General features: G+C 45.1%; 4 protein-coding genes, 16 non-coding genes and 4 pseudogenes across 20 annotated transcripts; 21 read left to right on the top strand and 3 right to left on the bottom strand.

The window, feature by feature from the left end:
- Positions 1–905: 905 nt before the first annotated feature.
- Positions 906–6889, top strand: LOC125516999 (poly [ADP-ribose] polymerase 2-like). The gene is made up of 16 exons (XM_048682237.1): positions 906–1265; positions 1363–1435; positions 1783–2012; positions 2102–2228; positions 4086–4141; positions 4414–4487; positions 4649–4695; positions 4763–4812; positions 5102–5164; positions 5243–5323; positions 5526–5636; positions 5741–5816; positions 5907–6049; positions 6178–6251; positions 6473–6578; positions 6703–6889. Exons 1-16 carry the CDS (start codon positions 906–908, stop codon positions 6793–6795), a joined length of 1764 nt encoding a protein of 587 aa, XP_048538194.1. The 3' UTR covers positions 6796–6889.
- Positions 6890–8177: 1288 nt separating this feature from the next.
- Positions 8178–12668, bottom strand: LOC125515246 (annotated as a pseudogene).
- A 1835-nt stretch (positions 12669–14503) lies between these two features.
- On the bottom strand, positions 14504–15507 carry LOC125515245. Its single transcript, XM_048680681.1, has 2 exons — positions 14719–15507; positions 14504–14645 (listed from the first exon to the last, which is right to left on the bottom strand). Exons 1-2 carry the CDS (start codon positions 15221–15223, stop codon positions 14629–14631), a joined length of 522 nt encoding a protein of 173 aa, XP_048536638.1. The 5' UTR covers positions 15224–15507; the 3' UTR covers positions 14504–14628.
- Positions 15508–18171: 2664 nt separating this feature from the next.
- On the bottom strand, positions 18172–20966 carry LOC125515244 (18S rRNA (guanine-N(7))-methyltransferase RID2). Its single transcript, XM_048680680.1, has 9 exons — positions 20762–20966; positions 20588–20663; positions 20372–20455; positions 20221–20276; positions 19684–19740; positions 19540–19589; positions 19310–19462; positions 19073–19214; positions 18172–18569 (listed from the first exon to the last, which is right to left on the bottom strand). The coding sequence occupies exons 1-9, from the start codon at positions 20855–20857 to the stop codon at positions 18402–18404; spliced, it is 882 nt and encodes a 293-aa protein (XP_048536637.1). The 5' UTR covers positions 20858–20966; the 3' UTR covers positions 18172–18401.
- On the top strand, positions 20859–21628 carry LOC125516997 (the record flags this gene model as incomplete). The annotated part of the gene is made up of 2 exons (XM_048682236.1): positions 20859–21189; positions 21288–21628. Coding segments are annotated over 2 exons (516 nt in total), but the record flags the coding sequence as incomplete, so codon positions are not given.
- A 259-nt stretch (positions 21629–21887) lies between these two features.
- On the top strand, positions 21888–21992 carry LOC125517796. Its single transcript, XR_007287804.1, has one exon. It is a non-coding gene; the product is annotated as a small nucleolar RNA Z107/R87 (small nucleolar RNA).
- Positions 21993–22125: 133 nt separating this feature from the next.
- Positions 22126–22222, top strand: LOC125517794. Its single transcript, XR_007287802.1, has one exon. It is a non-coding gene; the product is annotated as a small nucleolar RNA snoR31/Z110/Z27 (small nucleolar RNA).
- A 196-nt stretch (positions 22223–22418) lies between these two features.
- Positions 22419–22557, top strand: LOC125517807. Its single transcript, XR_007287812.1, has one exon. It is a non-coding gene; the product is annotated as a small nucleolar RNA snoR2/U65 (small nucleolar RNA).
- Positions 22558–22595: 38 nt separating this feature from the next.
- On the top strand, positions 22596–22716 carry LOC125517683. Its single transcript, XR_007287731.1, has one exon. It is a non-coding gene; the product is annotated as a small nucleolar RNA SNORD14 (small nucleolar RNA).
- Positions 22717–22860: 144 nt separating this feature from the next.
- Positions 22861–22981, top strand: LOC125517679. The gene has a single exon (XR_007287727.1). It is a non-coding gene; the product is annotated as a small nucleolar RNA SNORD14 (small nucleolar RNA).
- A 43-nt stretch (positions 22982–23024) lies between these two features.
- Positions 23025–23144, top strand: LOC125517684. Its single transcript, XR_007287732.1, has one exon. It is a non-coding gene; the product is annotated as a small nucleolar RNA SNORD14 (small nucleolar RNA).
- Positions 23145–23328: 184 nt separating this feature from the next.
- On the top strand, positions 23329–23420 carry LOC125517700. Its single transcript, XR_007287743.1, has one exon. It is a non-coding gene; the product is annotated as a small nucleolar RNA SNORD96 family (small nucleolar RNA).
- A 101-nt stretch (positions 23421–23521) lies between these two features.
- Positions 23522–23616, top strand: LOC125517701. The gene has a single exon (XR_007287744.1). It is a non-coding gene; the product is annotated as a small nucleolar RNA SNORD96 family (small nucleolar RNA).
- Positions 23617–23829: 213 nt separating this feature from the next.
- On the top strand, positions 23830–23901 carry LOC125517737. The gene has a single exon (XR_007287777.1). It is a non-coding gene; the product is annotated as a small nucleolar RNA R66 (small nucleolar RNA).
- A 112-nt stretch (positions 23902–24013) lies between these two features.
- Positions 24014–24101, top strand: LOC125517812. Its single transcript, XR_007287817.1, has one exon. It is a non-coding gene; the product is annotated as a small nucleolar RNA snoR118 (small nucleolar RNA).
- A 626-nt stretch (positions 24102–24727) lies between these two features.
- LOC125517751 lies at positions 24728–24815 on the top strand. The gene has a single exon (XR_007287785.1). It is a non-coding gene; the product is annotated as a small nucleolar RNA R16 (small nucleolar RNA).
- Positions 24816–24871: 56 nt separating this feature from the next.
- Positions 24872–24955, top strand: LOC125517749. The gene has a single exon (XR_007287783.1). It is a non-coding gene; the product is annotated as a small nucleolar RNA R16 (small nucleolar RNA).
- A 73-nt stretch (positions 24956–25028) lies between these two features.
- On the top strand, positions 25029–25113 carry LOC125517809. The gene has a single exon (XR_007287814.1). It is a non-coding gene; the product is annotated as a small nucleolar RNA U36a (small nucleolar RNA).
- A 53-nt stretch (positions 25114–25166) lies between these two features.
- LOC125517710 lies at positions 25167–25261 on the top strand. The gene has a single exon (XR_007287753.1). It is a non-coding gene; the product is annotated as a small nucleolar RNA Z223 (small nucleolar RNA).
- Positions 25262–25405: 144 nt separating this feature from the next.
- On the top strand, positions 25406–25496 carry LOC125517730 (annotated as a pseudogene).
- Positions 25497–25615: 119 nt separating this feature from the next.
- On the top strand, positions 25616–25714 carry LOC125517712 (annotated as a pseudogene).
- Positions 25715–25799: 85 nt separating this feature from the next.
- Positions 25800–25890, top strand: LOC125517729 (annotated as a pseudogene).
- A 270-nt stretch (positions 25891–26160) lies between these two features.
- Positions 26161–26259, top strand: LOC125517728. Its single transcript, XR_007287772.1, has one exon. It is a non-coding gene; the product is annotated as a small nucleolar RNA Z103 (small nucleolar RNA).
- Positions 26260–26346: 87 nt separating this feature from the next.
- LOC125517726 lies at positions 26347–26444 on the top strand. The gene has a single exon (XR_007287769.1). It is a non-coding gene; the product is annotated as a small nucleolar RNA Z103 (small nucleolar RNA).
- Positions 26445–27616: the final 1172 nt, after the last annotated feature.

Raw genomic sequence — 27616 nt, 5'->3', positions numbered from 1 at the left:
CCCCACCCACACCGCCTCACTGCGGACACCAACACGAGGCCAAGAGGACCGGAGAGAAGCGCCCCACGGAGGGAGAAGCAACACCGAAGCCGAACGAGAGGGAACCACCTCCACCGCCGTCGTGCGGGAGGCCAAAACCTCCGGCACAGTCGCGGTAGCCGTCCGGACGTGGCAGCAGGGCATTGCCAGGCCACCCCTGGCCCGGCCAGGCCCGAAACGGGCCCGCTAAGCCCCGCCGCCACACTGCAGCAAGCCGGCGATGGCGCCGCCAGCACCCTGCCGCTCTTCGCCTCTCCCCGCCTCCTGGAGGACGCGCCGTAGCCGCACCCCACCGTGATAGAGGCCAGCAAGGGCTGTGGGTGTAACAATGGTATTGATGTCCTCATCACACCGCCAGCCCGCCCGGGCTCAGATGGGGCCCGAAGGGCCCAGATCTGGGCCGAGCAAGCGCCGCCAGACCGCGCCGCCGCTCTACCCCGCCGCCAACGGCGACGCCACCACCCAGCCATCCGCCCGCGCAGCGCCAGGACCCCGCCGCCACACGCCGGACCGCCGCCGCCTAGGGACACCCCCCATCCCGCTCCGTCCCGCGCCAGAGGAGAGCCGAGAGGGGAATTGCGAGGGGGCCGCCGCCGCCAGCGTCGCCCGGGCCAGGCCCGGCGGCGAGCGCCGACGACGGCGGCGGGGAGGGAAGGAGGGGGGGGGGGGCTGGAGAAGAGGGTCACGGCGCGGCCAGTCGCCCGCGGGGGCGACGGCGGTCGTGGGCGCCCCTTCTAGTTTGTGTCCCTTGCTTGCTATTTTGAGCATGCTATTTTCAAGAGATCAAGTGCATCCATCCGCAGATTCTGCCTGCCAGCCGGCCCCCGCAGTTCTGTCTGATACGTAGGTCTGCGCGAAGCTCAGCGATGGCCGCCCATCTCCATGCCGTCCTGCGCGCCACGCTCGGCTGCCGCCTGGCTCTGCACCCCCGCGTCGGCACCGGCACCGGCACCAACTTCTTCACACTGCACACAGGGAGGCCCAAGCCCCCTCCTCCCCCTCTTCATCATGACCGTGCCAGCTTCTTCGTGCCGGCGCGGGGGCTCGTGGCGAGAGCGAGCAAGAAGAAGGACGCTGCTGCTGCCGCCATTGCAGCGAAAGGTGGCAACGATGCGAAGAAGGCCGACGCTGCGGCGGCGAAGATGGTGACGGCCACGAAGAAGGGAGCGGCGGTGCTGGACCCGCAAATCCCCGACCACATGAAGGAGTCCTGGCACGTCCTGCAAGTGGTACGCATACTACTGTTAGTTGGGTTCAGAGCAGAAACACGTACGCCGTAGGGCATTGGTAACATATGCTATTTTTGTTGCGCACAGGGTAAAGATCTACGACGCCACCTTGAACCAGACCAACGTCGGGGGCAACAACAACAAGTTCTTCATCATCCAGGCATTAGGTTTGTTTCTCCTCCTGCCATTTAATTACTACCTCCTTGTGTGTGTTCTTTTCCTTGAAAATTATACTATTTCTCAATCGATCGATTCAGAAATAGCTCTTCCAATATTTGTGCTAGATGTTCTTTTAGTTGCGACTGAGGCGCAAGTCCACGACACACACACACACACACACACACACACACACACACACACACACAACATCTAGTACCTTACTGCTATATATCTTCTCAAAACATTCATACGGCATACATCGAATTTTCCCAATTAAGGTTCCTGTGCTCAGTTTATGAGTGATCACTAATAGTAGCATTACATAAAACACCTAACTGATGTGTGTTCACTGTAGAATCTGATGGTGGTGCAAGCTGGATGGTCTACTGGAGATATGGGAGAGTAGGCCACCAAGGCCGGAGCGAGCTGCGCGGTCCCATGACACGGGACCAAGCGGTCGATCTATTTGAATTCAAATTTAAGGATAAAACCGGCAATGATTGGTCCTATCGCAAGAAACTCAGCTGCCGCCCAGAGTACTACACCTGGCTTGAAATGGACTATGGTAAAGGTGACGACGAAACGGTAAGGCTTGCCTCAAGTTTTCACTAGTGATAACTCAAAATTTTGCACCTTTCTAGTTTTAACGCTTTGGTCTTGTAAAAAAAATTCAGGGTAAGACTCAGAAGAAATACTCCGTTGCCGATCAGATAAGAGAGACAAAGCTTGAGACTCAGACTGCACGTTTCATATCCGTGATCTGCGATATTAGCATGATGAAGCAGCAAATGATGGAAATTGGTAGGTTGTTCGATTGACGTTGCTCTTTGAACGCATTAGAGCATCATAATAATAGCCTATTTGCAGTATGCACATGGATTCGGTGAGCCCGGTAGATCCTATAATGTGTGTGTTAAAACTACACGGATTAATTTTATGAAAGAATATATACTAAAACAAGGGTCTGAACATAGTTCATGGCCAAAGAGGCAAATACTGACGATCTAGAGGGACGGAGCTCCCATGTAGCCACTGGTGTCAAATGACACCAGTGCCTCTGTCTTTTGAGCTAATAAGTATTAACAAAAATACATCTGACCCCAGCCTAAAAATTCCATTGACCCCAGCCCATCAGCAGAGCAGTTAATCCCTAAAGCCTTGGCCCATAACATCCATGAGGTTATAAAAAAAATCAACAGCCTGCGGCAGCAAACAATGACATAAGGCCAGGCTCAATGCGTACACACGTCTCTATGTATATCAATTAATCGATGTACACTACTCGGCTGTCGTACGCCTGTATCTGTACGCGAACAGACGGACGCCCTCGTCTCTTCGCCTCCTCATCTCGATCCCTAATTCCGCCGCCGCCGCAGCGAATCAGCGACGAACGACGGGTGAACTCGACGCCATTTCATCGGGTGAATGTTGACATCGGCCGACCGTCCGTCAGTGCATAATCTTTAATTTGCAAGTGTTGGCTCCTCCCATCCCAGGTAATCTGCACCCTCTCTAGATTGTCTACAATTCTACATGTGCTTTGATTTTTTCTCATGATGGCTATTGGCTAGGTAACTTTTTGAGTTTCTTTTCTTTGATTTGCCAAGGACCAGAAGGATATGGATAATTTTTTTGTTGAAAGGGAAACGACCAACACCAGATAGTAATGTGGCAGGGACTTCAAGGCCAGTTAGACCAAGACAAGATCTTGCATCAAATATTGGTACTACTCCTCCGCCTCTGGCAGAAATTAATTTAGATGCACTTCCTCATGATCCAGCTGATCTTGCTAATATTTTCATAGATGAATATTGGTCATGAACTTTGGATTTTCATAGACAATGTCCGAGCGGACCAAAGATTTGCCAATTTGGATGGCATTGCTGATCTTGCTAAAGTGTTGGTGGAAACTAAATTGCATCTTGCTTTTCCTTTGGTGTATCAACTTCTCAAGTTGGTGCTAATTTTGTGAGTTGCCACAGCGTCAGTGGAGAAATGCTGTTCGGCAATGAATATCGTCAAGAGTGTTTTGCAAAACAAAATGGGTGATGAGTTCATGAGTGATAGCCTGATTTGCTATGTGGAGAAAGACATATTTTCTACAATAATAAACGATGATGTAATTGATATATTTAAGAATTAAGAAGATGAAAGATCCAGAAGGGAAGTTATAAAATGTGAGTCTTCGTATCACTTTATTTTTTCCTTAATGATACTTATTTTCTGCATTATTTGTTTCTTACTATTGTTGTAAATATAATATGTTCTTTTGTTCATCCTTTTCAGAAAGTTACAAATGAAACGTTCCAAAGTCATCTTTTTGCCTATTATTTCCGGAATATGTAAAGAAGTGTTACTTTATGACTTCGCTCAGCCAATACTCGCTACTCGGTATGATTTTTTTGATGTAACAATAATATCACCAGCTCGTTCCATATTGTTGCTCTTTATATCGCTCTCGGCCATTATCCATGTTGTTGCACTACTATAATTTCTGCTAGAGGTTTAGTGTGGGCAGCAGTTGACACCAGTGCCCATTTTTTCTAGCTTCGTCCCTGCGATCTACTCAAATACAGGAGTATTGTTTTTAAAGTAGATTTCTATTGATTATTCATGAAGCATATGCTTTTACTAATCCATTCATCTTTGACTAACTAGGTTATAATGCTGAAAAACTTCCTCTTGGAAAGATAAGCAAATCTACAATACGTAAGGTGAGCTTTTCTTTGTTAGGGATTATCAATTCAGCATGGACACAAGATTACATGTTGAATAACAATATGCATAAACAACTTGGACCTAATTATCTCCCAAGGTAGCCAAAAAAACTTACATAAGGTTGCATTTTATCATACTTTCAAGTAAATGACTTAAAACCTGTAAAAAATTAAATGACTTAAATACATTATGCACTCTAAAAGATCTATTGGGTGCACATCCAGTCTTGCATGCAGTAAAAGCGTATCTTTCTCCAAACTTTCCACAGGGTTATTCTATTTTGAAGCGGATCTCTAGTGCTCTTCCAAAGGCTGACCCGATACAGCTGGAAGAATTGACTGGGTGAGTCATAATTTCCTTTTTACTTTCATAAATAGCGTAACGAAGCATGATGATAGTTGTGGAATGCATAATGGCATCCACCATCAGTGTTACACTTGTACTTTCTGACCTTTGAATATGTTGAAACTTACGAATATTCCTGTACAACCACTTGGCTTCAGGGAATTCTACACTGTGATTCCTCACGACTTTGGTTTCAAAAAGATGCGTAAGTTTCAAACTTCCTGCTTGGTTCATTCTACAGTCAGGATCTTCTAACAAAATTTATCTCGCAGGTGAATTTATCATTGACACTCCTGAGAAACTGAAAGCTAAGCTGGAGATGGTAATAGGCCACTATCTTTTGCTTTATTATAGCTTTGATCTATTATGAGATCTTGTATGCATTAATTTTCAAGGATAATTTAGAACATTGGTTCTTCTGAAGAGATTCAGAACCAGAGCCTCTTTTGGCCCTTTGTAAATATGTACCTGCCATTCTTATCAAAGTTTGAAATGAATTGTAACTTAATATTAGTACATTTTTTCAAGAACACTCATATTCATAATTTGAAATTTCATGTACTAATTCCAGCTTCATATCTAATATCACCACTTGTTCTGCTCTTTCGAAGGTTGAAGCCCTTGGTGAGATTGAGATTGCGACCAGGCTTCTGGAAGACAATCAAAGCGATCGGGTAAGACATTTGTAAAGAAATATGATGCGCACACATGAACACTCTGGATTTATAAGTTCGTTTCATTTTGCCATCTAGGACGATCCTTTGTATGCTCGATACAAGCAGCTTCATTGTGACTTTACACCTCTGGAAGTTGATTCGGAAGAATACTCCATGGTAATATTTCTACCAAGAATCTAGGCCTTTATAACAACTTCATTATGGGAAATGGGAATACCATTTATTTTCTTCATTAAAAAGATGTCAAATTCTTATGATCAAGAACTGACTTGGCATGGTTGGATGAGTTATGTTCCACTCTTCTTCACTTACGCGATTTTCATGACTTTTACATTGTATGAACATTTCTGCTGTCCAGATAAAAACATATTTGACGAACACGCATGCCAAAAGGCAATCCGGTTATACGGTCAACATCGAGCAGGTATTTAAGGTGACAAGGCAGGACGAAACAGAGCGGTTTCAGAAGGTAAGTGGATCTTCCTAATCAGCTATGTGGCACCCAAAAAAAAAAACTGCAGTACTTACTGCAATGAAATTGTCAAATGACTGACTCTGAAAGTGTTCTCGCAGTTCATCGGCGCTGGGAACAGGATGCTTCTATGGCATGGTTCTCGGTTGACCAACTGGACCAGGATATTTTCTCGGGGTACTATACACTGGAAACATCAAACTAATGTTGGGTCTGACTAGATAGGACAATGCTAGTTTTAAGTTCAACACTGATCTTTTCTCCCAGGTTTGCGAATTGCTCCTCCTGAAGCGCCTAGCACCGGCTACATGTTTGGGAAAGGGGTTTACTTTGCTGACATGTTCTCCAAGAGTGCAAACTACTGCTATCCTTCACAAGCATCTAGATCTGGAGTGCTGCTTCTATGCGAGGTCTGTTTTGCCAAGCTATCAAATGTTCACCACATACCTTTACATGAAGTGCTGTAGTCTCCGCTCAAGTGTGTTTTTCTCCATTTATGGTGTCATATTGAGTTGTTTGCTGTAACTTACCATCTCAGGTTGCGCTAGGCGAGATGAACGAGCTACTAGATGGCGATATAAATGCTAATAACCTGCCCGAGGGTAAACTAAGGTCGGGTGGTGATGCACTGATGCAAGCCCTTTCTATAAAAGCCCTACACCCACTTACTGATTCAAAAGTAACCCTGAACCTATCATTCTCTTGAACTATATGTTGTTTTGATATGGTGTTGGCGGCGGCAGCAGCAGCAGCAGTAGACTAGTAGTAGCAGTTGTTGTAAACAACACAAAGAGTAAATACTTATCATTGCAAAATTATATATGTTGGTGCAGCACGAAGGGGGTTGGGAAGACGGCACCAGACATGGCAGAATCCAAGATCACCGATGACGGCGTGGTTGTTCCGCTCGCGAAACCTAAGAAGGCGTCCCGCGATAACGTATGCGCGGTCCAATTCAACCCTTTATGGTTTTTCAGGCTTTTCTGCCTATTGATTTCCTGTTTGTGTGCTTTGCGCGCCATCTTGCCGTTCTCTTTCTAATACAACAAGGCATGCATTGCAGGGCGTCCTTTACTACAACGAGTACATAGTGTACAACTTGGACCAGATCAGGATGCGGTATGTCCTCCATGTTTCCTTCAACTACAAACAGTAGTAGATGGTCTCGTGCCGAGGGTGAACAAGTGCCAAGATCCCGGTATCTCCTTTGCGGAATCCAATTTCCCATGGCACATTATTAGCAGCAAATTAATGTGGAGGAAATTGGAGTTTTGGTCCAGTTTGTGGAGAAAGTTTGAATATCTCAAGGTAGCATTAGGCAGTGCAGATTCTTAGGGAGATCAAGTATTAGCATGTTTCCACATAATAATACTCTGTTATCTGTAATATTAGTGATATAAGTATTTCTGGTTTTGCTCTTCCTTTTTATGCGTGCAGTCAGGTTACAATTTACACAAACAAGATGAAACCAATCATGTCAATCATGTTGTATTGCAAACATGATAGCATTGTCACATATATATAAGCTTAATATGAGAAAATATATAGAGCAGATCACTCTTGCTGCTTGTGACAAGCTACAACAAAATCACGGGCAAACAACACTTGTCAGGAGCATCAGGAGAGAGCATCTCCAGCACTCACCTCCTACCTAAGTTCAAACTCTACTTTGGAGACGGGAAACAAAAGCACGCCTGGCGCCATCTGGAGTAGCGGCTGTGGTTTAATATTTGCCTGAGCAAACGGAGGCGGTGGCGGTGGCGGCGACGGCGACTTTGGAAACACGGCATGATGACCATGGCCTGGGCCCCGGTGGCTTCAGTTGCACAACACGCTGTCTGCCGTCACATACTCTGAGGTATGGCGGTCTTGGAGTGACCATGGCTGCAGAGGAGCTTCAAGTGGAAGAGGGGGCAAGGCGGATGAACAGAAGGGCAATTCAGCCTTTTGCATTTTGGCTGATGGAAATGATAAACGTGATGTTTTAGTTCTGTACTTGGCAGCAAATCAGCTGTTCGGAGTCAGGGTGTTATAGTGTAGATAAGCAGCATTGTTTTTTTTTTTTGAGAAACCGATAAGCAGCATTGTTAGGACCTAACCAGTACTCGGGCCTGTCAGTGAACCTACACATGGGCCTGTCCATGCAAGAAACCATCACAACTACAAGTAAGTAACCCGAAGCAGACAACAAGCTCTCCATCCAGTAGATAAGGAAACAGGCACCCGGCTCTCACCTACTCCCTAACCTGTTCTTCCTCTCGCCAGAAATTCCCCGATTCGTCTAGTCCAATTTGTATCGCTACTAAATCAAATCAGCCACTGCTACAAATCGTGTGAGAGAATACTAGATCAAGTATCTTACATCCAATTTCCCATGGCACATTATTAGCAACAAATAAATGTGAAGGAAATTGGAGTTCTGGTCCAGTTTGTGGAGAGAATTTGAATATCTCAAGGTAGCATTAGGCAGTGCAGACCCTTATGGAGATCAAGTATTATCTTGTTTCTGCCTAATATTGTACTCTAATAAAAGTGGTATATTTCTGTGGTTTTCACTTCTTTTTTATGCGCGCAGTCAGGTTACAAATTTACACAGACAACATGAAACCAACCATGTCATCATAGGGTAGTATTACAAAAATAGAGCAGCTCACTCTTGCTGCTTCTGACAAGCTACAACAAAACCACAGGCAAACAACACTTGTCAGCAGCATCGGGAGAGAGTAGCTCCAGCACTCACCTCCGACCAGAGGCTCCCTTGTCACCATCGTGGTCACTGTCAGTGTTGTCACCATCGTGGCCCTGATGTTTTTCGATGGCAATTCCAGTCACGCAAGGATAGCAAATTCCGGTGACACGCGGCAAGTTTCTGTCAAAAATAAACTGAAGCGCGAAAGTTGTCATCCTCACGTAACTAAACTTGCCATGTGCCCATACCTGACGTGTGGCACTTAAAAGGGTCCCTAAGCCCAAATGATAAGTGCCACAGATAAACTCTACCTTCAAGATGGGGAAACAAAAGCACACCTGGCACCATCTTGTGTGGTGGATGTGATTTAATCTTGGCAGAGCAAACGGAGGCGGTGGCGTTGAGTTTGGAAACAAGGCACGATGACCATGGCCTGAAGCCCCGGTGGCTTCAGTTGCACAACATGGTGGCTGCTGCTCCATGTAGAACTTTGTCCTTTTTTGGAAGATTTCACGTCCTTCTTGCGCTTCCTCTTCCTCTTGCTCGCGTTCTGCAAATCGGAGAGGGAAAAAGGGTTCAGGTCCATTGAGTTAGTGTTTGCTTCTAGTTCAACAGCTACATGAAACCGCCCGTACGAAACATAAAGACGTACATACCTCCGCCACCATGTCGCTGAAGTCTTCCTTCTGGTTCCGTAGCTTCTCCTCCTCCCGGGCTTCTTCGTACCTGTTTCATAGTTTTAGAGGGAAGGTGTTAATGTTTCAACTCGTGGATTGACAGGCAAGGCTTGACAGACGCGATGGAGAAGTGCTCTTACTTGGCTGCCAGAACATCGTCCATAACTTCGAGCTCCTCAGGATGTATGGTGACATCCACTTTTTCAGACTTTTGATTCTTGAGAAGATCAACCTGCAAACGAGAACCACAAAGATGTGTCAATGAATCATCAGAGCATGCACGCTATGGGAATACTTGTATACTTGGTGCAAGGAATGTAAAAGCTCACCCTTTTAACCCCAGCTTTATCCTGTGCCCCAACCACATACCTGCAAAAACAGCAAGATGCAAAATGAGTTCTCCATATGATTGAAACAGGAATCCATCAGAGATTATATATAATGAGTTCTCCGTATGGTTGAAACAGAAATCCATCGGAAAAATATTGTAGAGATGACTAGGTTGTATTAGAGTTGCATACGTATGGCTTGACCCATAGAGGGTTCAAGGTGAGATTTTCTCCTCCTTCTGCTCAAGAACCTTCAGATGAAAAAGAACAAATTGTTGGTTATGAACTGCAATAAGCCAACTAAAGCTCCATAACAATACTTGGCCTGAAATGCCACAAAACTGAAGCTATTAACAGAACAAGAAGAGGCGTCATAACATAGTTCCTTAGAGAAGAACCTAAGCTAGTCATCAAATAATTATTACAGAACCTTGACATGGTGTAGACAGACTGCATGCAGCTTCCATGTCTTCATCTTCCATTAGTTCCTCTTCCTCTTCCTCCTCTTCCTCTTCCTCCTCCAAGTCTCCCCAATGCTTGCTGCGGTCAACAGATTCCTCCTGGAATACAATGCACCACAACAGTCAGCTGACTGGTAGAGCTGCAGTTCAATTTCAAGGAAAATTAGGCAATCAAACATACATCATAAGTAGGTTCATCCAGCTGTAGGATACCAAAAACATCTCCGTAGAGGTCCATGCTTTTAGCCAAAACAAATAAGTAGAACAGAAAAAAAATCATTACAGAAGCCGCATTTAACTACAGCCGAGCCCACGAAAACCATATTTGTTGTAAATTACCTCATCCACAGGAGGCTTTCCCCTTTCCCCTTTCCCCATTCCCCAGGCCGGTAACCAAAAGTAGCACCAGGAGGAATTGGGGCATTCAGACTAGGAATCTTCAGTGAAGGATAAGAGGGAGCAGGACCATATCTCGGCCAAAATTATTTGATGTCAGTTGATAGCTGGCCAATAAAAAGAGATCAGTCAACCAGAAGACCAGCTGCCTGGAGTTTTTTTCTTCTTAAAAAGAACAATACCTGCATGTTTATAAGCCATGGGGGCGGTGCACCTTCTGGCATACCAAGTGCTTCTTTAAGTTCTCGGGACAGCATACCTGGCTTCATTTCCCTAAGTTTGACCTGCTGAGTTCATACATGTATTATGCTCGGTGAGCCAGGTTTGAGAACACAGACATATGGATTTTCCAAACAATTATCAGTTACCTCTCTTTCTGACATTAAGAAGAGAGCGAAGCAAAAGAAGTACCTCAAATTATTTCCTTCGTAGTAAAGGTCACCATGACTAGTCAATTTTGGTTTCCGTGTAAAACCTGCACACAAACAAAATTACGGTGAGGCTTGCTTTCCTGCACATTCAGAAGTTCACTCATGTCTAAAATTTGAACATATAGAAGAAACACATCGTACTTATCAGCTATGATATTTTCACACATGTACATCAGCAGTATTAGTGCCTAAGTGGCAGGTAACAGAACACCTGGCAAACCAGATATGCATGTAGAGAAGTATATCACAAGGAGAAAACGCAGGCATGTGTTATTCATCACCTAAGTAAAATCAGCTGGAAAATAAATAGTGCTCTATATCCATCTTGCCCATTATGGAGAAAACACAAATATATATGGCATGTGCTTCTATGTGCAACTCGGATTGGCCTCAACAGGAATTAACTGACCTGATAATCTATATCCATCTTGCCCATTTTTGGCTGCATACGCTCCCGCTGCTTCTGCTTCAACTTTTTGCTATCCTCTTTCTCGATATATGCCTGAAAATGCATTTGGAAAGCTACTTACAATTTGTCCGTCTTGCCCATTTGTGGAATAAAAATTAAAGTGCCAATAAAACAAAACTCCCAAAGTTACCAAGTTGACAAGGGAGAAACAATGTCTCCATAGCATTGCTACAAAGGACCAAGATATTAAGATACTGTCTTATTTTTTCTATTCCACTTGCAGCAATGAAGTCAGGAAGTTGGAATGGTTGTTTTTCGATACCTTTCTTGCCCTGAAAGAAATAACATGGTGATGTAAAATCTATTCGACAAGATGTAGATAATATGAAGCAAAGCATAATTTCATGTTTTGAAGATATAAAAAAGTTGCAAAGGCCTGGACAAATGATATACTTGTATAAGCAAGCAAAGGAGGGCCGAGGATCAAGATCCTAGATGGACCTAAATGTCTTTCAAGGGAATGCCTAGCATGAATCAACTAGATCAAACACTCAAGTACAGTACCACCAAGACCTTGCTCCCAGGAAATTGCAGCATCCCTGCAAGAATTATATATCTGTATAAGAGGGAGGGGAAAAACCTTATCAACTTTATGTTCCCTCCCCCCTTCGAATAACACCCACCCAGGCACTGCCATAACACTTTGTAATGAGTTACACTAGCTTATGCATGCTGGACCGAACAGTCGCGGTTATGGGCTTACACTTTTCAATGATGCAAGGACAAAACCCAAGTGTGCTCGGCATTAAGTGAATTTGGGCCTGGCATGGTCTGTCCCTTGGCCCTTGTGTTGTTTCTCTTTCCTGCTCTGCATAGCTTTTTTGGTCTTGTTTGGTTTTCTGTCTGTTTTTGGTCGGCTTGTATCTGGTTGTTGTAATCATGGTGCTCTATTTTACAAGTGAGTTATTTTTAATACAAAATGAGACGCATTTAGATGCAGGCCCATGGGAAAAACAAACTTCTGTAACAATACATGAAAGCATGCAGTATTAGTTAGATGACAGATATTAATTGAGGGAGATGCTCCAACACTTTTACAAGTGGAGTTCAAAGAAACTGGTAAATCTGTTTGCATCTGCCTACCAACTCCACTACTAACAACACTATTTTCTGATTGTGCAGTTTATTTCTCAGAGGTGCATCCAAGTACTCGTTACGAAATTATGCATAACAAGATTATTCATGGTACATGTATAACAAACCTGCAAGAATTTCCTCTTTTGAGACCAGTGCCTTGGGACAGGTACTGTGTTCCTGTAAGACTTCAGATAGACAAGTAACTTGGGTTCTGATGCAGTCGCATCCCAAACCTGGCAGGAAGAGCATAATTGCATCAGTTGAAGCTAATTCATAATCAACTTTACACTGCTAATAGCAATGAGTTAAAGAAGATGGCACACAACAAAGCGTGTATAAAGAAGATGTCTGCAAAGCGTATATAAACATACTGCATGTAAGAGCATTACACCTCAAAACATTAAGCACTAAGCACATGAATGGATATCATAATCATATTTTCCAGGCTTCCAGTAAATTCATGACTTGTAAAATATATTACCTCGCTGACGAGATTTCAGTGGATATAACTGCAGCGAAATCATACATGTCACTTATACTGCCTTTCCCTCAAGGTTTTCTGATTTAATACAGAAAAGGCCAGTACATGTGGTTTTATTCCCCTGTCTACCATTTCTTCAAAAAGATCTTGTGCCTTCTCTATTTCGCCCTGGCTGCAATATCCACATATCAGAGCTGCGTATACATGTTGATCAGGAGTCAGCCCTTTCTGCAACACTTCATCAAATTCTCCCCGGGCTTTCTCAAAATCACCGGCTTTGCAGTACCCATCTATCAATACGGTGTAAAAGGGTACATCAGGTTCGATTTCCATTTTTTTCATAGAGCTGAGCAACCTGTTCTGCTTTGTTCTAAGAACATAGATCCTTCTCTCCTTACTAACGCCCTGCCAGCACCGCTGCAGGTACTCTTTTAGGTGACCATCCAGTAGCATGGTATATGCAATTACGTCAGGCTTAATACCTAAACTTGTCATCTGATCAAACAATTTGCAAGCTTCTTCCATCTGGCCAACCTTGCAGTAACCATTCATTAGTACAGTGTAGACAATAACATCAACAGAAAGTCCTCGCTGAACCATATCATGAAACCACAAGAGAGCATTGTGCATATCTCCTGTCTGACAATAGGCTGATATGAGTTTAGTATATGAAATTACATCAGGAATAACATTATTTTCTAACATCATGCTGCAAACTGTTGAAGCTCCCTGGGCATTTCCATCCCTACAAAGGTCATTCATCAACTTTGAACATGCGAAACGATCCACAAATTTTCCTTGCTTAGCAACCCTAAGAAAAAGTATGTAAGCATGATCTGTCCAGCCTGAATGCAAATAGCCACAAACCATTGAACTGTACATTACTTCGATGCGTTCGATTCCTTTCTCTTCTACTATATAAAATAACACCTCTGCTTCACTAAGGTTGCCACTTCTGCAAAACCCATCAATTATTATACCATAAGTGAGTGAATTAGGCTCTAACCCTCGATCCGCCATATGGTCTAGAAGGTCAAACACCTCCGTAACAAGACCATTCTTGCAAAATCCACTGGCCAATATGTTATATGTAACTACGTCTGGCTTTACATTGGCCTTCAGCATCACTTCAAATGCTTGACGTGCATTTGGTACATCTCCCTTCAAGCAATAACCCTTGATCACGCATGTATAGTGAACTCTGTCAGGTGTCAGACGCTCAGCCTTCATTTCTCTCAGTAGCTTAACCGCCTCATCCATGTTCCCATCCTTGCAATAAGCATCCATAGCAATGTTATACAGAACGCCATCTAGATGGAGTCCCGAATCTCTGAGTTTCTGGAAATGCTCTGTAACTTGAGATGTCATGCCTAACTTCATAAAGCATTGTAGAAGATAACTCGCAATGTGGCAGTTTGTTTCGAAACCATGGGATACCATGGCTTGATAATGGTCCAACACCTTGAGTAGGTTGCCCGCTTTGCCATAACTCCGAATGAGATAGCTATAACCATATATATCTGGTGTGAGCCCTTGTCTGGTCTTGTTCTCCAAGAGCATTTCAGCCTCCTGCAGTCTCATTTCCTTGCATAGCCCATCCATTACTGTGTTATAAGCCATGTCCTCAACTTGAATCCCCTCTCTGTTGATCTCTTGCAGAATCGCATAAGCCAAATCAACCTTTCCGCAATCACACAGACCAGTTATAAATGATGAGTATGCAATTACATCTGGTTTCACCCCCATTTCAATCATCTCAACCCACATTTGGAATGCTTTGTCTGCCTTCTTTTCTCGAAAGAGAGACCTAGTGATGAGGACTAACGCGTGAGCATCCAAAGTCAATCCAAATTCCTTGATTTGATCATAAGCCGATACAACAACCTCCGAGTCACCGCCCTCGGCTGCAAATTTGAGAAGTATGTTGCAAGTCCAAGCTGCCGGGACGATTCCAAGCCTGCAGAGGTCACCAAACAGCCCTATTGTGTCCTGTGCACTGCAACAAGTGGTGCATGTTTTGATCAAGCAGTCTGTCGCAAACAAGAGAGCATACGAAGTAGTGCACGTACTTCTGAGCTGATCCATGAGCGGCACGATCTCAGGGCCGCCGCCGCCGCCATCGGCCGGCGAGAGGATGTCACTGAACAAGGAGAACAGAATCCTCCCCTGGCCCTTATGTGACAGGACGCGGATGATCTCGGCGTAGGTGGCAAGGTCATGGTGAAAGCCGATGCTCTCGGTGTCCTTGAAGTAGGCGAACGCGATGGCAGGCTTCCTCTCCAGGCGCTGGAGCGTCCTGACGACCCCGGCAGAGCTCAGGCTCGGAGCAGAGCTCCTCCTCCGGGGATTCTCGCCGGGAGCGCAGCCCCTTCTCCAGATAACCTCACGGGGAGGAGCGCAGCTGGGCCTCTCCTCGCCGCTGGAGGTGGAGTCGTCGTCCGGCTGGTGCGCCCAGGCGGCGAGCACGGAGAGGCGGCGGCGGCAGCGGCGAGGGGGTGGGGACGGTTGCGCCGCGGGCGGGGCCCGGGCGTGCCTGCAGCACTCGGCGACGCATTTGCGGCGCCACATGAGCATGGGGATCTAAGCGGCGCGCATCGTGGAGTGGGATTGAGCAGGAGGGTCGCCGGACGGAGGCGACCTAGCTCGCACCTCGAGGCTCGGCGGCCAGAGACCGCGGGCGGGGCGGGGACGGCAGGAGCGCGCCGCGCGATGGCCCAGGGAGGAAGGGCGGGACGGAGGCGGCCGCGGGGGAGTTTGGGGGGTGGGGGGAGGGGAGGGGAGGGGATTGGGTCGTCGGCGGCGACGACAAATGAACGGAACGGAACGGCACGGCGGCGGGGCGGAACGTGGGGCTAGGGCTTTGGGGAGATTTTAGACAGTCTTTTTTTCCACCACCAATTCATCCATTCGTTATGTAGTTAACCCCCCAAAAATGAAATTTGTCATGCTAAATGTATCCTACGTGTTCATTTTGGTCGAAATCGTTTGGAAGCAAGGTCGTGACGATTAAAATTTGTGCCCCCCTCGATGACACCACTTGTAGATCCGGCGATGAGGAGGGGTCTTTGACCGCGCTCCCCAGGAGACATGACTACATATATTGAATTCCGGTGTCCTCTTCAACTCAGACCATGGACTTCATTGGACAAATTCATCTCACCCGGTGAACATCTTTCAAATTTTTCACACAGGCCGACTCCTCAGCTCGTAGACATCTTTGACAAGCCCCAAGATGTCGTTTGGGGCGAGCGGTTTTCACGTCAACATGCGATCAACAAGCGGAGGTAGCGACCTGGCAAGGAGTAGGCGTGGGAGGGCTAGGTCTGTCTGGATTTGGTTGTGGTGTCTCGTTGGTAGGCTTTCGAATGTGTGGTGTATGTGGCTTGGGATGTGGATCCGGGCGAAAGTCTTGTCTCCGGTCATTACCAGAGTCGACGATGATGATGCTTTTCGGTGTTGTTTCCTTCTTGTTGGCGTTGTCAAGGTGATACGTCTAGCCACAATCTTTTGCGGCTTCATGGGAAACTCTAGATTTGTGTGCTCGGGCATTGGTGGCTCACGGGGGGCAGCAGTGGGGAACCTTGGACAATGGGCAAAAACTTGTCCAGCAATATCGCGTGAGTGAAGAAGAGCAATGCCGCTTGTAAAGCTCTTTCGTCGAGTACACGATCATGATAGGACTCAAGGAAGAAGCCCTGGCTTACTCCGTGCTAGCAGCATTGTTTTCTTTCCATATTTGTTCAGGATTTTTTTTTCCATCTGTGGGCCTAGTGAGAAAGGTGAAACACATGGTGTCTACATCGGTTTTTCCTCTTCTTATCTCCTAGTGGACGTGTGACATCCCATCTCAAAGCCACGCGCGGGCGGCTTGCCGTGGTCCCTCATTCCCTCCACCTTCCTCACTCCTCCAATACAGCATCACCTTCTTTGCCCACCATCTATTGTCGTCCTCCACTATGGAGTGTTTGAGGGTAGTTTATTTGCGCGGAGATCGGGTCAACAACCGGAGACCAGGAGGAGGGAAGCGGGAGGTTACTCACCCAGGCAGCGGGTGACGCTCCCATTCTTCCAACATCATGGGAAGGAGTTATGCGCTCGCCGCGGTGAGAGGCATCGGCGTCCACTCATGTAAGGGGGGTCGTGTGGTACATTTTGCATCTTTAGTCCCAATCAGTAGTTCGATGCAATTTCCATGGTTTTATTAGGTCGGGCTTCAGTGGGAGTGTCATCAAGTAGGGATGCGAGGAGATAGTAGTAGTGTACTGTATACGATAGAGAATCTAGTATGCGGTACTAGATATAGGTCAGGGGTTACATCGGAGGAGGTGTAGGGGGGAGCTATGCTCGGTAGGATGGCTAGGGGTGAGGTATAGGGGGGGGGAGGTATGTCCGACGTGACGACCAGATGGTGGGGCTAAGGGGTGTGTGCTATGCCCGGCAGGGCGGCCGCCGGAGGTGGTTTTTTTTGGGGGGGGGGGGGGTCTAGCTCGATAGCCGGCTCGCAGAGGCAGCAGGGGGGATCTATGTGTCTTAGGAAAATTGCCAATAGGGGAGTTGTGTGTTTAAAACTTAAAATCCCTAAAAAAATCCCTCCAGAAATTACTTCGGAAAAAAAATCCCTACAAGCAAGCTATGCACCAAAGGAATACAAGAAGTATTTCATACTTCAGTATATACAAGAAGGGAAGGATAAATAATAAATACCCACTTGGAAGCCCCACACCACAAATTCAACTATTTTCGGTTCTTGCAAGGGCAACTAATTGAACACATAAAAGGTGTTTTCTTTTTATGCGACAATGTGCATTATGAGCAATGTATGATATATATTATGATGTCACTACTTAAAGTTTATTAGACATCAGAAGATTAAAATGGTTAGCATTGTGGTAAATGATGATCCCTGATGTGTTCGATGTTGTGCTGATGATGAGGTTGTCTCGATCTGAATCTCTCACGAACGAGGTTAGTTAGATGGATTTGCATACATGGTACACCGAGTCATTTCTTTCTTGAAACGGGTGCAAAAGAAGAGAATTGCCCAGGTAATTAACGAAAAACCGAGAGAGACCGCCACAAACCGCAGAATGACACACACAACATACTCCACACACAATACCACAGCGAAGAGGCCTCAACGAGGTAGCACACTGACGTCATTGTCACCACTTCTCCCTCGAGCAAGCATCATCACAAACACATCTCCATGAGCAAGGACTCCGAATTCACCGCAGGCGAGTGCCGACCCGACCCATGTTGTAGAGGATGCGCAAAGTACCATGAAGGTCAAGCGCAGCGCGGCATCATAGCTCTGATTGTGACGTATACCATGCATGATTTTGTATTCCATGGAAAACAGCCCGTCCATACAATGTAATACACAGAAACAGAAATTTTTATGTTGCGCTTGTTTTTGCGCCTAGTGCGCAGTCTAAGAAAATAATCTCCAAACCATTTTGTTTCAACATCTACACCACATGCTTACAAATAACCAAGGGTATATCATCGCGATTACTGCAAGATACAAAATTGTGCATACTTTCACAAATCAATGCAAACATAAAACAACCAACAATGTCATCATTACATATATCCTCACAAACATGACACTACTAGCATTTGCCAAAACTGCTGCACATCTTAAGAATAGCTCTCGGTGGTATACAATGGAAGCACGATACAGCCAACTCTTCAGACATAAACACTCTTGCTGCTTCTGACAAGCTAAGCTAAATGACTGCTGAAAACCGACTTAGAAGCGGGTTTTCCGCTTCCGCCCTGTGTATTTCGTGTCGGCGGGGACGTCGCGGCCTCTTTTCCTCATCTGCTCCTTTTTCCTCAGCAGCCAATCCTTGCCCCTGCCGTTCTTCTTGTTCACCTTCTGCCTCTTGTTCGACCTGTTCCGTCCATATGTGCCAACCTGCATTGGAAAAATCACATTATTACCATGTATCACTGCCAATAGAGCACCAAGGCTTCATCACATGGGAGGACAATCAACGATGGACTATTAAGTGAGAGAACAGAATAAGATAAGTATGATGCAAGTTGATTCTTGATCAAGCACAGACAGTTAGCTCATTCCGTTCAAGATAGCAACAGTTTTCAGATAAAGTAAACATCTGGAAATTATTGGGTAGAACTGAAGATGCTAGCAGTTGACACAGGGAATATTACACAGACAGGTAGAAAGATCACCTTAAAAATAACAAACATTTCCATCCCATAATAAGAGAGTAATGGCCTATTTGGTCATGTCATTAACAACATTTCTTATGCAACTGGTTTGTGTACACAGCAACTGGGTCACATATAGTTCCATTGATCAAGGTGGAATGAAGCAGTAGACAAAACACAGAGATTAAAGGCAATCAAGCTCAAAATGTATAAACAGGAAACATATCTTGTTAAGAGTGAGCTTACTGTTTGGTCATCGTTGCTCTCATCATCATCACCGTCATCATCACTGCTGCACATCTCACCGTTTTCACCTTTCCCCTTTGGAAGAGATGCGACAGAAGATGTACCACAAGTGAGGACAAGGTAGGACTTCTTTGCTTTCGAACTGTCAGAGGAAAGGCATCCACATAAGTCCACGGCAGACAAGAAATCCATAAGAGCGTTCATACAACCATGGCTCCGAGGCAATGGAATCCTTACCTATGAGGCCAGTCAATAACCACTCCACCAGCAAATCCAGCTTTCATGGCAAAAGACACGAGCATTTCGGTTTGTTTCACATTATCAGCATAAAACTGTAGAACAGCCCTTGCTCCCCTTGCTAAGCATCTATATAGTGATCCAAAGAAAGCCCTGGAAATTATGCACATCAAGGTTAAGAATTGGTTGCAGATAACCCAAGGGATACGTTACAAAATAGTTTCACGTACTTTAACCGCAATCTTGGTTCATGAGAAGACTTGTCCGCATTGCATAACCACTGCACAACATTGTCAACAAAGGGCATAGTTATGAACAAATCACTAAACACGACAAGCTAGTTGCAGAAACAAAACAAAAACTTGAAGAATCACCTGGACTGCTGAAATACTAATTGCACCATCCATAACTCCTGGGCGCAAGCCTAAGCCCTGGAAGATGCGTTATTATAACATATCAGCTCAAGTAACAGCAAACTGTGGTTGCACAGATGTGAAAAGGTCGACGCAGATGTATGAAGCGAAGATTGGAAATCATGGTAATTTCTTAATCTTCATAGGAACTTCGGTTCAGCATGTGCAATAGAAGATACCATTCGGCAACCATACAATTATTCTAGAGAAAAAGGCAGTACTGAAATGTTCAGGTTCTTTGGATTCATACTCATATCTTCCCACCAGACATAGGTTCGAAGGCCCATTTACTTTTACAGCGTCAATCAGGTCTGACCTCGAGATCATGTTGAACACAAGTCATGCACATTATTATCATTAGCAAGGATACCTTCTAACAGTTAATAACACATAAAACTCAACTATAACAAGAAGAATTGCATAGGACAAGCTGTGACCCAAACATAGCATCTGGAACAAAAATTCTCGGCTAATCCAATGCCGTAGCAGGCATTTTACCTCGCCCATGTCTGCAAGCAGGAGGTCTCCCTCCGTCTCCCGCTCCAAAGCAACATCTGCAAGGGGGAAACAAAACTGAAGCTCTCAAACAGAAACCTAAGTGACACACCAACATGTCCATAAGAGCAACAAACAAAGGCGAGTTCCTCACCAAGCATGGACTGTGAGATATCGCAGCCGATCCAGTGGTGCCCGTGCTCCGTCAGCGTCTCACCGCTAAGCCCGGAGCCGCACCCTGCGATTCACAGCACACAGGACCACGATTGTAAACGCCAGCAATTCACCAAGACACATGGTTTCTCTGTCTAAGCAACAGAGAATCGAGTAGTTCTATGGTACTGTGGGTGAGCGTATAGAGGAAGCTCACCGATGTCGAGCAGCATCTTGGGGACGCCGTCGTCCGGGAGCGCCAGCAGCTCCAGCGCCCTCTCGGAGATCCTCGCCTGCGAAGACGAAGAAGAAGGAGATAACCCGGGTCAGCCTCACCAGGAACCGAGCTCCCCACACAACACGCGACGAGAGGGGGGCTTGGGTTGCTTGCCTGGATTTCGATGATGCGGGAGGAGGTGGTGTACTTGCGCGCCTCCGACTCGTTGTAGAATATCTCCGGCGGGGCCTGCACCTCCGGCCGCGGCATCTCGCCCCCTCTCTCCTCCGCCGCCGGTGAGCTCGCTCCTGTGCCCGCGCGCCGCCGCCGCCGCTTCTGCGAGGGTTCTGTTCTCTCGGGGGTGGAGGAGGAGGGAGGAGGTCTCCACTCCCCACCTCTTTTACGGGCCCCTAACGGGCCACGGGCTCTCGGCCCACTTCCCACGGGCCCCTCAGCCCACGGCCCGCATAACAACGGAGCCCTCCCCTCTATAAAATCTCCCACCCGTCTAGGGCACACCTCCCATCAGCAGAAGCCGCCGCCGCCCGAGCACTCCGTCTCCTCGCCGAAGCGCCGCCGCTCCACCGCCGCAGCCGCCATGGGTAACGCTCTGCTCCCCCTCTTCCCCCCGCTAGATCCCTATCCTACTGTTGCCGTGGTTCTTCTTGGTGCTGACCCGGCGGTGCCTGCCTGCCTTCAGGTAAGGTGCACGGATCGCTGGCCCGAGCCGGGAAGGTGCGGGGCCAGACGCCCAAGGTGGCGAAGCAGGACAAGAAGAAGCAGCCGCGCGGCCGCGCCCACAAGCGCATCCAGTACAACCGCCGCTTCGTCACCGCCGTCGTCGGCTTCGGCAAGAAGCGCGGCCCCAACTCGTCCGAGAAGTAGATCTAGGTGGTCTCGCGCCAGCCCTCCTTTTTTTTGTTTCCCGTCAGTAGCTGTGATCCGTTCCGGTATGCATGCTAAGAAGTAAGAAGACCTAATCAAGTATCTGTAATTTTCTGTGATGTTGGTAATGGAAATCTCACTGCATTGTCCAGTTAATATTTGCCATATGCCTATTTTATCTCATATTATCCTGCTTGTGGCAACCTGCTTCTGTTATTTTATATGGTCTGTAAGCTACAATAGCTGTATACCAGAGTACTGATTAGTGGTTAGAACAAATCCCTAGCTGAATGACCCAGCAATAGTGTACCAGCCAGTTTTTTTGGGTCTTGTTGCTGATGCTTTGTCTGGATTTGAAAACTTCTGAACTTCCTTCTTTTTTAAATTTGGATTTGCTTCTTTTCCAGTATGTGCTGATGGCAGTGACGATTTGCAAATATTCAAGCTCAACAGACCAAATCACAGGTCGTCTCTTTTGAGATTGATTTGTATGCCGATTATCCCGCTGAACCGAGCCATCACTTTGAAGTTCCATTTTTTTCTTTTGAAAACGGTTGGTTTTCTTTTGAAAAATGGTGTATCGTTGTGCGTGTTTTTCCGAGCCTTCTCTGCCGTGTTGTGGTAACTGCTCTCTTTTTCGATTGATTGTTTCCAGTATCAGGTGATGAAACCTTGAAACAATCTTAGGACACCTTCTGACACAGTGCTGTTTTCCTGTTAATGAGAGGTCATTTATTTTCTGATGATACACAACTGGCTCACATTGTGCTCATTGCATATATTTATCCCTCTTTAATTTTTTAGTTACAGGTTTTCAATTGAAATTTTATGCAGCTTTCTGAGCTTTTTGTCAGTTTAAACATTTTTTTCTGTCCCATTTGACTTTTGTTGGTCTGTTTTTGTTGGAAACTCCATTTCATTGTTGTATCTACCGTAATCTAACTTGGGCCCAATGGTCCTTCTCTGGTAGCTCCAGGCATTGACCAGGGGATCTATAATTGGGCCAAGAATCAGTTTTCACTCATTGATAGGAACCTGGAACTTCATTTTGTTAGTCTGCGGAGCCTATTATTGTGATTAAATTGGCTACCTAATATAGTTGAGTTGATTTGCTTATAATTTACGGCAATGATGATAAATTTAAGGCTTGTTTCTCAGAACATTCGCAGTTGCCGCATAAGAGCTTTCGCCATGCCAGGCTTGAGAGCAGATGCTGTTAATTCCTTCCTTGGATGTCTGAGCCTTGTTATTTTTTCAGCTCAATATAACTGAGATATATAGTCCTCCCTTAGTAAACTTTTATAATATATTTTAGATCACTAAAGTAGCTATCTAAAAGATCTTATAAAAGTTTATACAAATGTAATATATTGAAAATGTTGCTGCATTGCAAATGATGATAAAATCAAGGCTTGTTTCTCAAAACATTCGCAGTTGCCGCCTAAGAGCTTTCGCCCTGCCAGGCTTGAGAGCTAGTGCTGTTCGATCCTTCCTTGGATGTCTGATGCAATGCTGGTCATATATTTGCTTTAGTTGTTTGGTGTTAATGTAAGCCTGGCGATGATTAGTTTAAGGCTTGTTTCTCAAACATTTGCAGTTGTTGCCTAAGAGTTTTCGCCCAGCCAGGCTTGAGAGCTAATGCTGTTAGATCCTTCCTTGGATGTCTGCGGGCATAATGTCTGCTGATGTCTTAGGGCTTGAGAGCTAATGCTGTTAGATCCTCCTGTCTTCTTTTGTCAGAATTTGTTTTCTGTAGTAATTTAAGTTCTGTTTTGTCTTCTTTTGTCAGAATTTGTTTTCTGTAGTAATTTAAGTTCTGTTTTGTTGACCTGTTTGTTTGTGTTTGTGTTTCTGTTTGTCCGGTGATGAAAAACCTATTAATCATACCATCTTTCGGGACTGATTGGTCGCTGTGCGCCCATGCTGTCATTCTGCAATTCTGAGGACAAATTGAACAGCTTAGCGTAATTTGTCTGAGTACTTCTGAACATATGTGTCATCTACTTTTCAGTTTTTTTATTTGTTGTTTACTATTTATAGAATACGAGTGGACAATGATGAAAACCATGAACAAAACACCATCTTTCGGGACTGATAGGTGCACTCTGTGTGCCATGCTGTGAAAATCTGCAATTCTGATGTCCACATAGTTATGGCGTAATTTTGGAGACTGAATTTTATGGCGAAATGTTAGTTGGGCTAGAATTTTTCAAATTTGCTATACTTTGGGTCGATCTTGATTTCTTACTGCTACTTGTGAGGTGAGGTGAATTACATTCTCCAAAAGTTGCTCATGCTATTCTTATCGTTTTATGACTTTTTAGTTTGCCATGTTCTCTGCAGTTCATTTCTGTGAGTCCAGTGATGGCACATCTTTGAGACCTGAGATTTCTTCCTTGATGAAAATCATAAGCATAATCCCGGAGGGCTACTGATTGGATCTTCTGTTGTTCCTGGTCCACTGATTTTATTTCCATTGTTCGTTGATTCTCTTCCTTCACTTTTGCTCTGCTATTGTTTGGTTGTATATGTCTTGATGTCATGGATGATGATATGCACTGGGCTCCGAGCAGCGAACATTGCTGCAGTCTGATGGAGATGCATTTGCCTAGAAAGCATTGTCTGACGGCTCAACCGTTTGTTATGAAACTCTTTAAATATTCTTGTTTGAACTGAGGAATCTGTGTAGCGTTTCTGGTTGATTTTTCTTTCCTAATTGGAGATTGTTGTCTGTCGATCGCGGTGATGACTTGTGATGTTAAAAAGTAGTGGCCTGAATCATACATTGATGAGATCTATATTATCACTCTGAGGGATCTGACCAACAACATATTATACTTTTTTTATATTTGTGTTTTTTTGTGATATTTTTCTGTTATCTGGACACAAATGTGCATAGATTTTTTATTTGCTTTGATCGTTGTTGTTAATTTTTGGTTTAAAATCTTTCTCTATGAAGAGTTTCAAGCAGACGGGCGGTCTGAACTGATGCCATGTTGATATGTCTGCATCATCTGTGCTACCCTTGTGGTTGGCATCTGAGAGAAAAAATGTCCGTCTTTATTCTTCTGCTTTTTGTCATGTTTGCACTTAGCTTCTAGTGTCCCTCTTAGTTGCACTCGGATCTGAGGGGGCTGTAGCAGGCGCGGATAGAGAAATGGTTTACTTACCAACCCTTTGCAGCGTTTGCCCTTGCTCTTGGGTCAAATGGTCTAACCAAGATTTTCTACTCAGATATTGTTCTTGGATTTTCGAGCTGGCAAGTGATGATCTGATATCCTACACTCTCAATGGAAAATTCCATGTGTGGATTATTAATCTCATCTTATTATTTGATGCCTTGCACAAAGCGCTCTATTTGTCTTCCTTGTTTTTTCCAATAAAGACTATCAAACCCAGGGTGGCAAATGATGTTAAATATTATATGCTAAGCACTGAATCATTCATATGTTTACAAAACTCCGCTTATTATCTGATGTCACCCATCAACGTCAAATGACTTTTATCATGTTATCTTGTCTGCACATATGCCCATCTCTTATGTTCTTTTGTTTAGTGGCAGTGATTTGAATCTTACCCGTGCTTCTGATTAGTTCTTGAAGGACAAGGGAAAACATGGTTGAATTTCTTAATATGAGCCAAAAAGATCAACTCTCACTATTGTCATTCTTTTAGATTTATGTGTTCTGGTTGACCATGGCTGTGATGATAAACACTTTCAGCAAACATGCCAGTTCTGCTTCTGAAAATTCATGACTGCAAAACCTGTAAAACTAATCTGAGCCTTTGCATCTTCTTTTGTTTTTGTCAAACATTGTTGATCAAACTAAATACATCAAACATTGTTCTGAAAATTCATTGTTCATGACTGAAAATTCATCAAACATTGTTCTGCTTCTTTTGTTTTTGTGCTTTTTTATATGATGGTGGAAGCTGTCTGATGATGATCAAACTAAATACTTTCGTTCTTCTGATGCACTAAGGTGCGATGTGGAAGCAATTTGGAGACCTGAACTGAGGATTATTGTTCATCCGCCAGAACTGGATTTTTTGTTTTTTCTGCTTGAGTGCTGAACAAATTTTGTGTTTGGTGCTTCACAACTGGAAGGATGGCATGTTGTTTACAGTTGGTCATCCTGTAGACGGAAGCATGGATGAGCGGAAACACCCGCCAGCAAACATGCCAGTTCTGCTTCTGGAAATTCATGACTGAAAAACCTGTTAAACAAATCTGAGCCATTGCATCTTTATGTGTTGATAAACACTGTCATCAAACATGCTAGTTCTTTTTCTTTTGTTTTAGTGCTTTTTTATCTGATGTTGGAAGCTGTCCGATGATGATCAAACTAAATACTTTCGTTCTTCTGATGCACTATGGTGCGATGCGGAAGCAATTTGGAGACCTGAACTGAGGATTATTGTTGATCATATTGTTCATCCGCTAGAACTGGATTTTTTGTTTTTTCTGCTTGATTGCTGAACAAATGTTGTGTTTGTTGCTTCACAACTGGAAGGATGGCCTGTTGTTTATAGTTTGGTCATCCTGTAGAGGGGAGCATAGATGAGCGGAAACACCGGCCAGCATTAAACAGCACGGGGCTTTATGGATTGATGTCCTGTGATGGCTGTCCTAAACTATTTGGAGTGGTTTGCCGAGTTTCTTGTCGGAGATTGCTTTTTTGGTTAAGATGGAAGTGAGGATCCTTTCCCCAGCTGATCGACTATGATTATACTGTGCGCAAATGAAATCCTTTATCAGAGGATTCCAAGCCGGAAATCTGATCCATTGTCCAACAATCTCTATCCCTCTCTTCTCTCTATGTTTGTACCGTTGGTATTTTACTTATGTTTTTCTGCTCTGATTTGTAAATTCAATGGAAGTGAAGATCCTTTCCCCAAATGATCGACTATGATTATAATGTGCGCACATGAAATCCTTATCAGAGGGTTCCAAGCCAGAAATCTGATCCATTCTAGTTCTTTTTATTGTGTTATTGAAATCGTGCGTGTGATACAGTTATGTGTTTATAAAAAATTGGTTTTGGACATTCTTTCCAACATGAGCACTGTCCAGGTTTCTTGAGGTGATCATAGATGAGTGAATTGTGTCAGTTGTAAGATCTTCCTGGCCAAGCTGTCGTGGCCACTGGTCGCATAGATTGATGCTGCTTTAATTCTACACAAACCTAGCTATACATTGTTGAGGACCATATTTCATCTAATTGGATAGATATTTCTGTATTTGAGCCTTTTGTGAATGTATTTTGTGCTAGTGCTACATTCTATTCGGCTTCTGCTTCAGACTGTTCTTACGTTGTAATGGGTAATGTGTATTTGTTTGTGTTGAAATAGTAAATTCTGTCAATGTAATCAGTATAAATGGTTTTAGTAATTATATCATTGAGATTTTTGCATCACAGCAGAAAGTTGTTATGCCCCAACCTCTTGATGCTCTTATGTATCCATGGCTAAGAGGCCCCTACCCACCAAAAGCCACATCCCCTCGTGTGTTTTCTGTGAAGATTAAACTATAATCTGTAATTAAGGGAAATCTCTCCTTGCCCATCGAATGAGTGGTTGCGCCCGCACGGACGCCTCTCGTGTGTCTGTCGCAACCGTCGCCTCTCCCGTCCTCCTGGAACCGATGCATCTTTTCGGGATTGTCACATCTTTTCAGGGGATATATATACTCTCTGTAACCATCGATCAATCATTTTCGATTTAAAACACGTTATCAGCGCGAAGAACAACCAGCGAGAGCAAAAGGCAACAGAAAAAGGAGAAGAGAGGAAGCACTCGTCGTCGGGGAGATGACAGGCCTCGTCTCCTTCCTTTGTCTGATCCACGAGGATGGTCGCCGCTACCGCCTCATTGCCCTTTGCCGCCATGGAGTTGGTGGCCATCACCGTTTCCGTCGCCGGATGCAAGCCATCCGTCGATTCGGCCGTAGCGTCGCTGGACGTGGCGCTCCTGGCCGCCACCGCGCCGCTGGACGTGCCCCCCGCGGTGTTCCCCTCGCCCCTGGACGCGCCCATGATGGTGCCCCGTGTGCCCGTGGCCAGGTGCCTATGGGGTTCGACCCCTGGCTAGTGGCCGGCCCGAGCGCCTCCATGGTGCACAGGGCTGCAGCCGCGCCTGCACCGC

Source organism: Triticum urartu, chromosome 6 (genome assembly GCF_003073215.2).
Source record: "Triticum urartu cultivar G1812 chromosome 6, Tu2.1, whole genome shotgun sequence".
In the NCBI taxonomy this organism is placed as follows: domain Eukaryota; kingdom Viridiplantae; phylum Streptophyta; class Magnoliopsida; order Poales; family Poaceae; genus Triticum; species Triticum urartu.
Note: the sequence above shows the minus strand (reverse complement) of the source record. Positions and strands in the feature narration are given on the sequence as shown.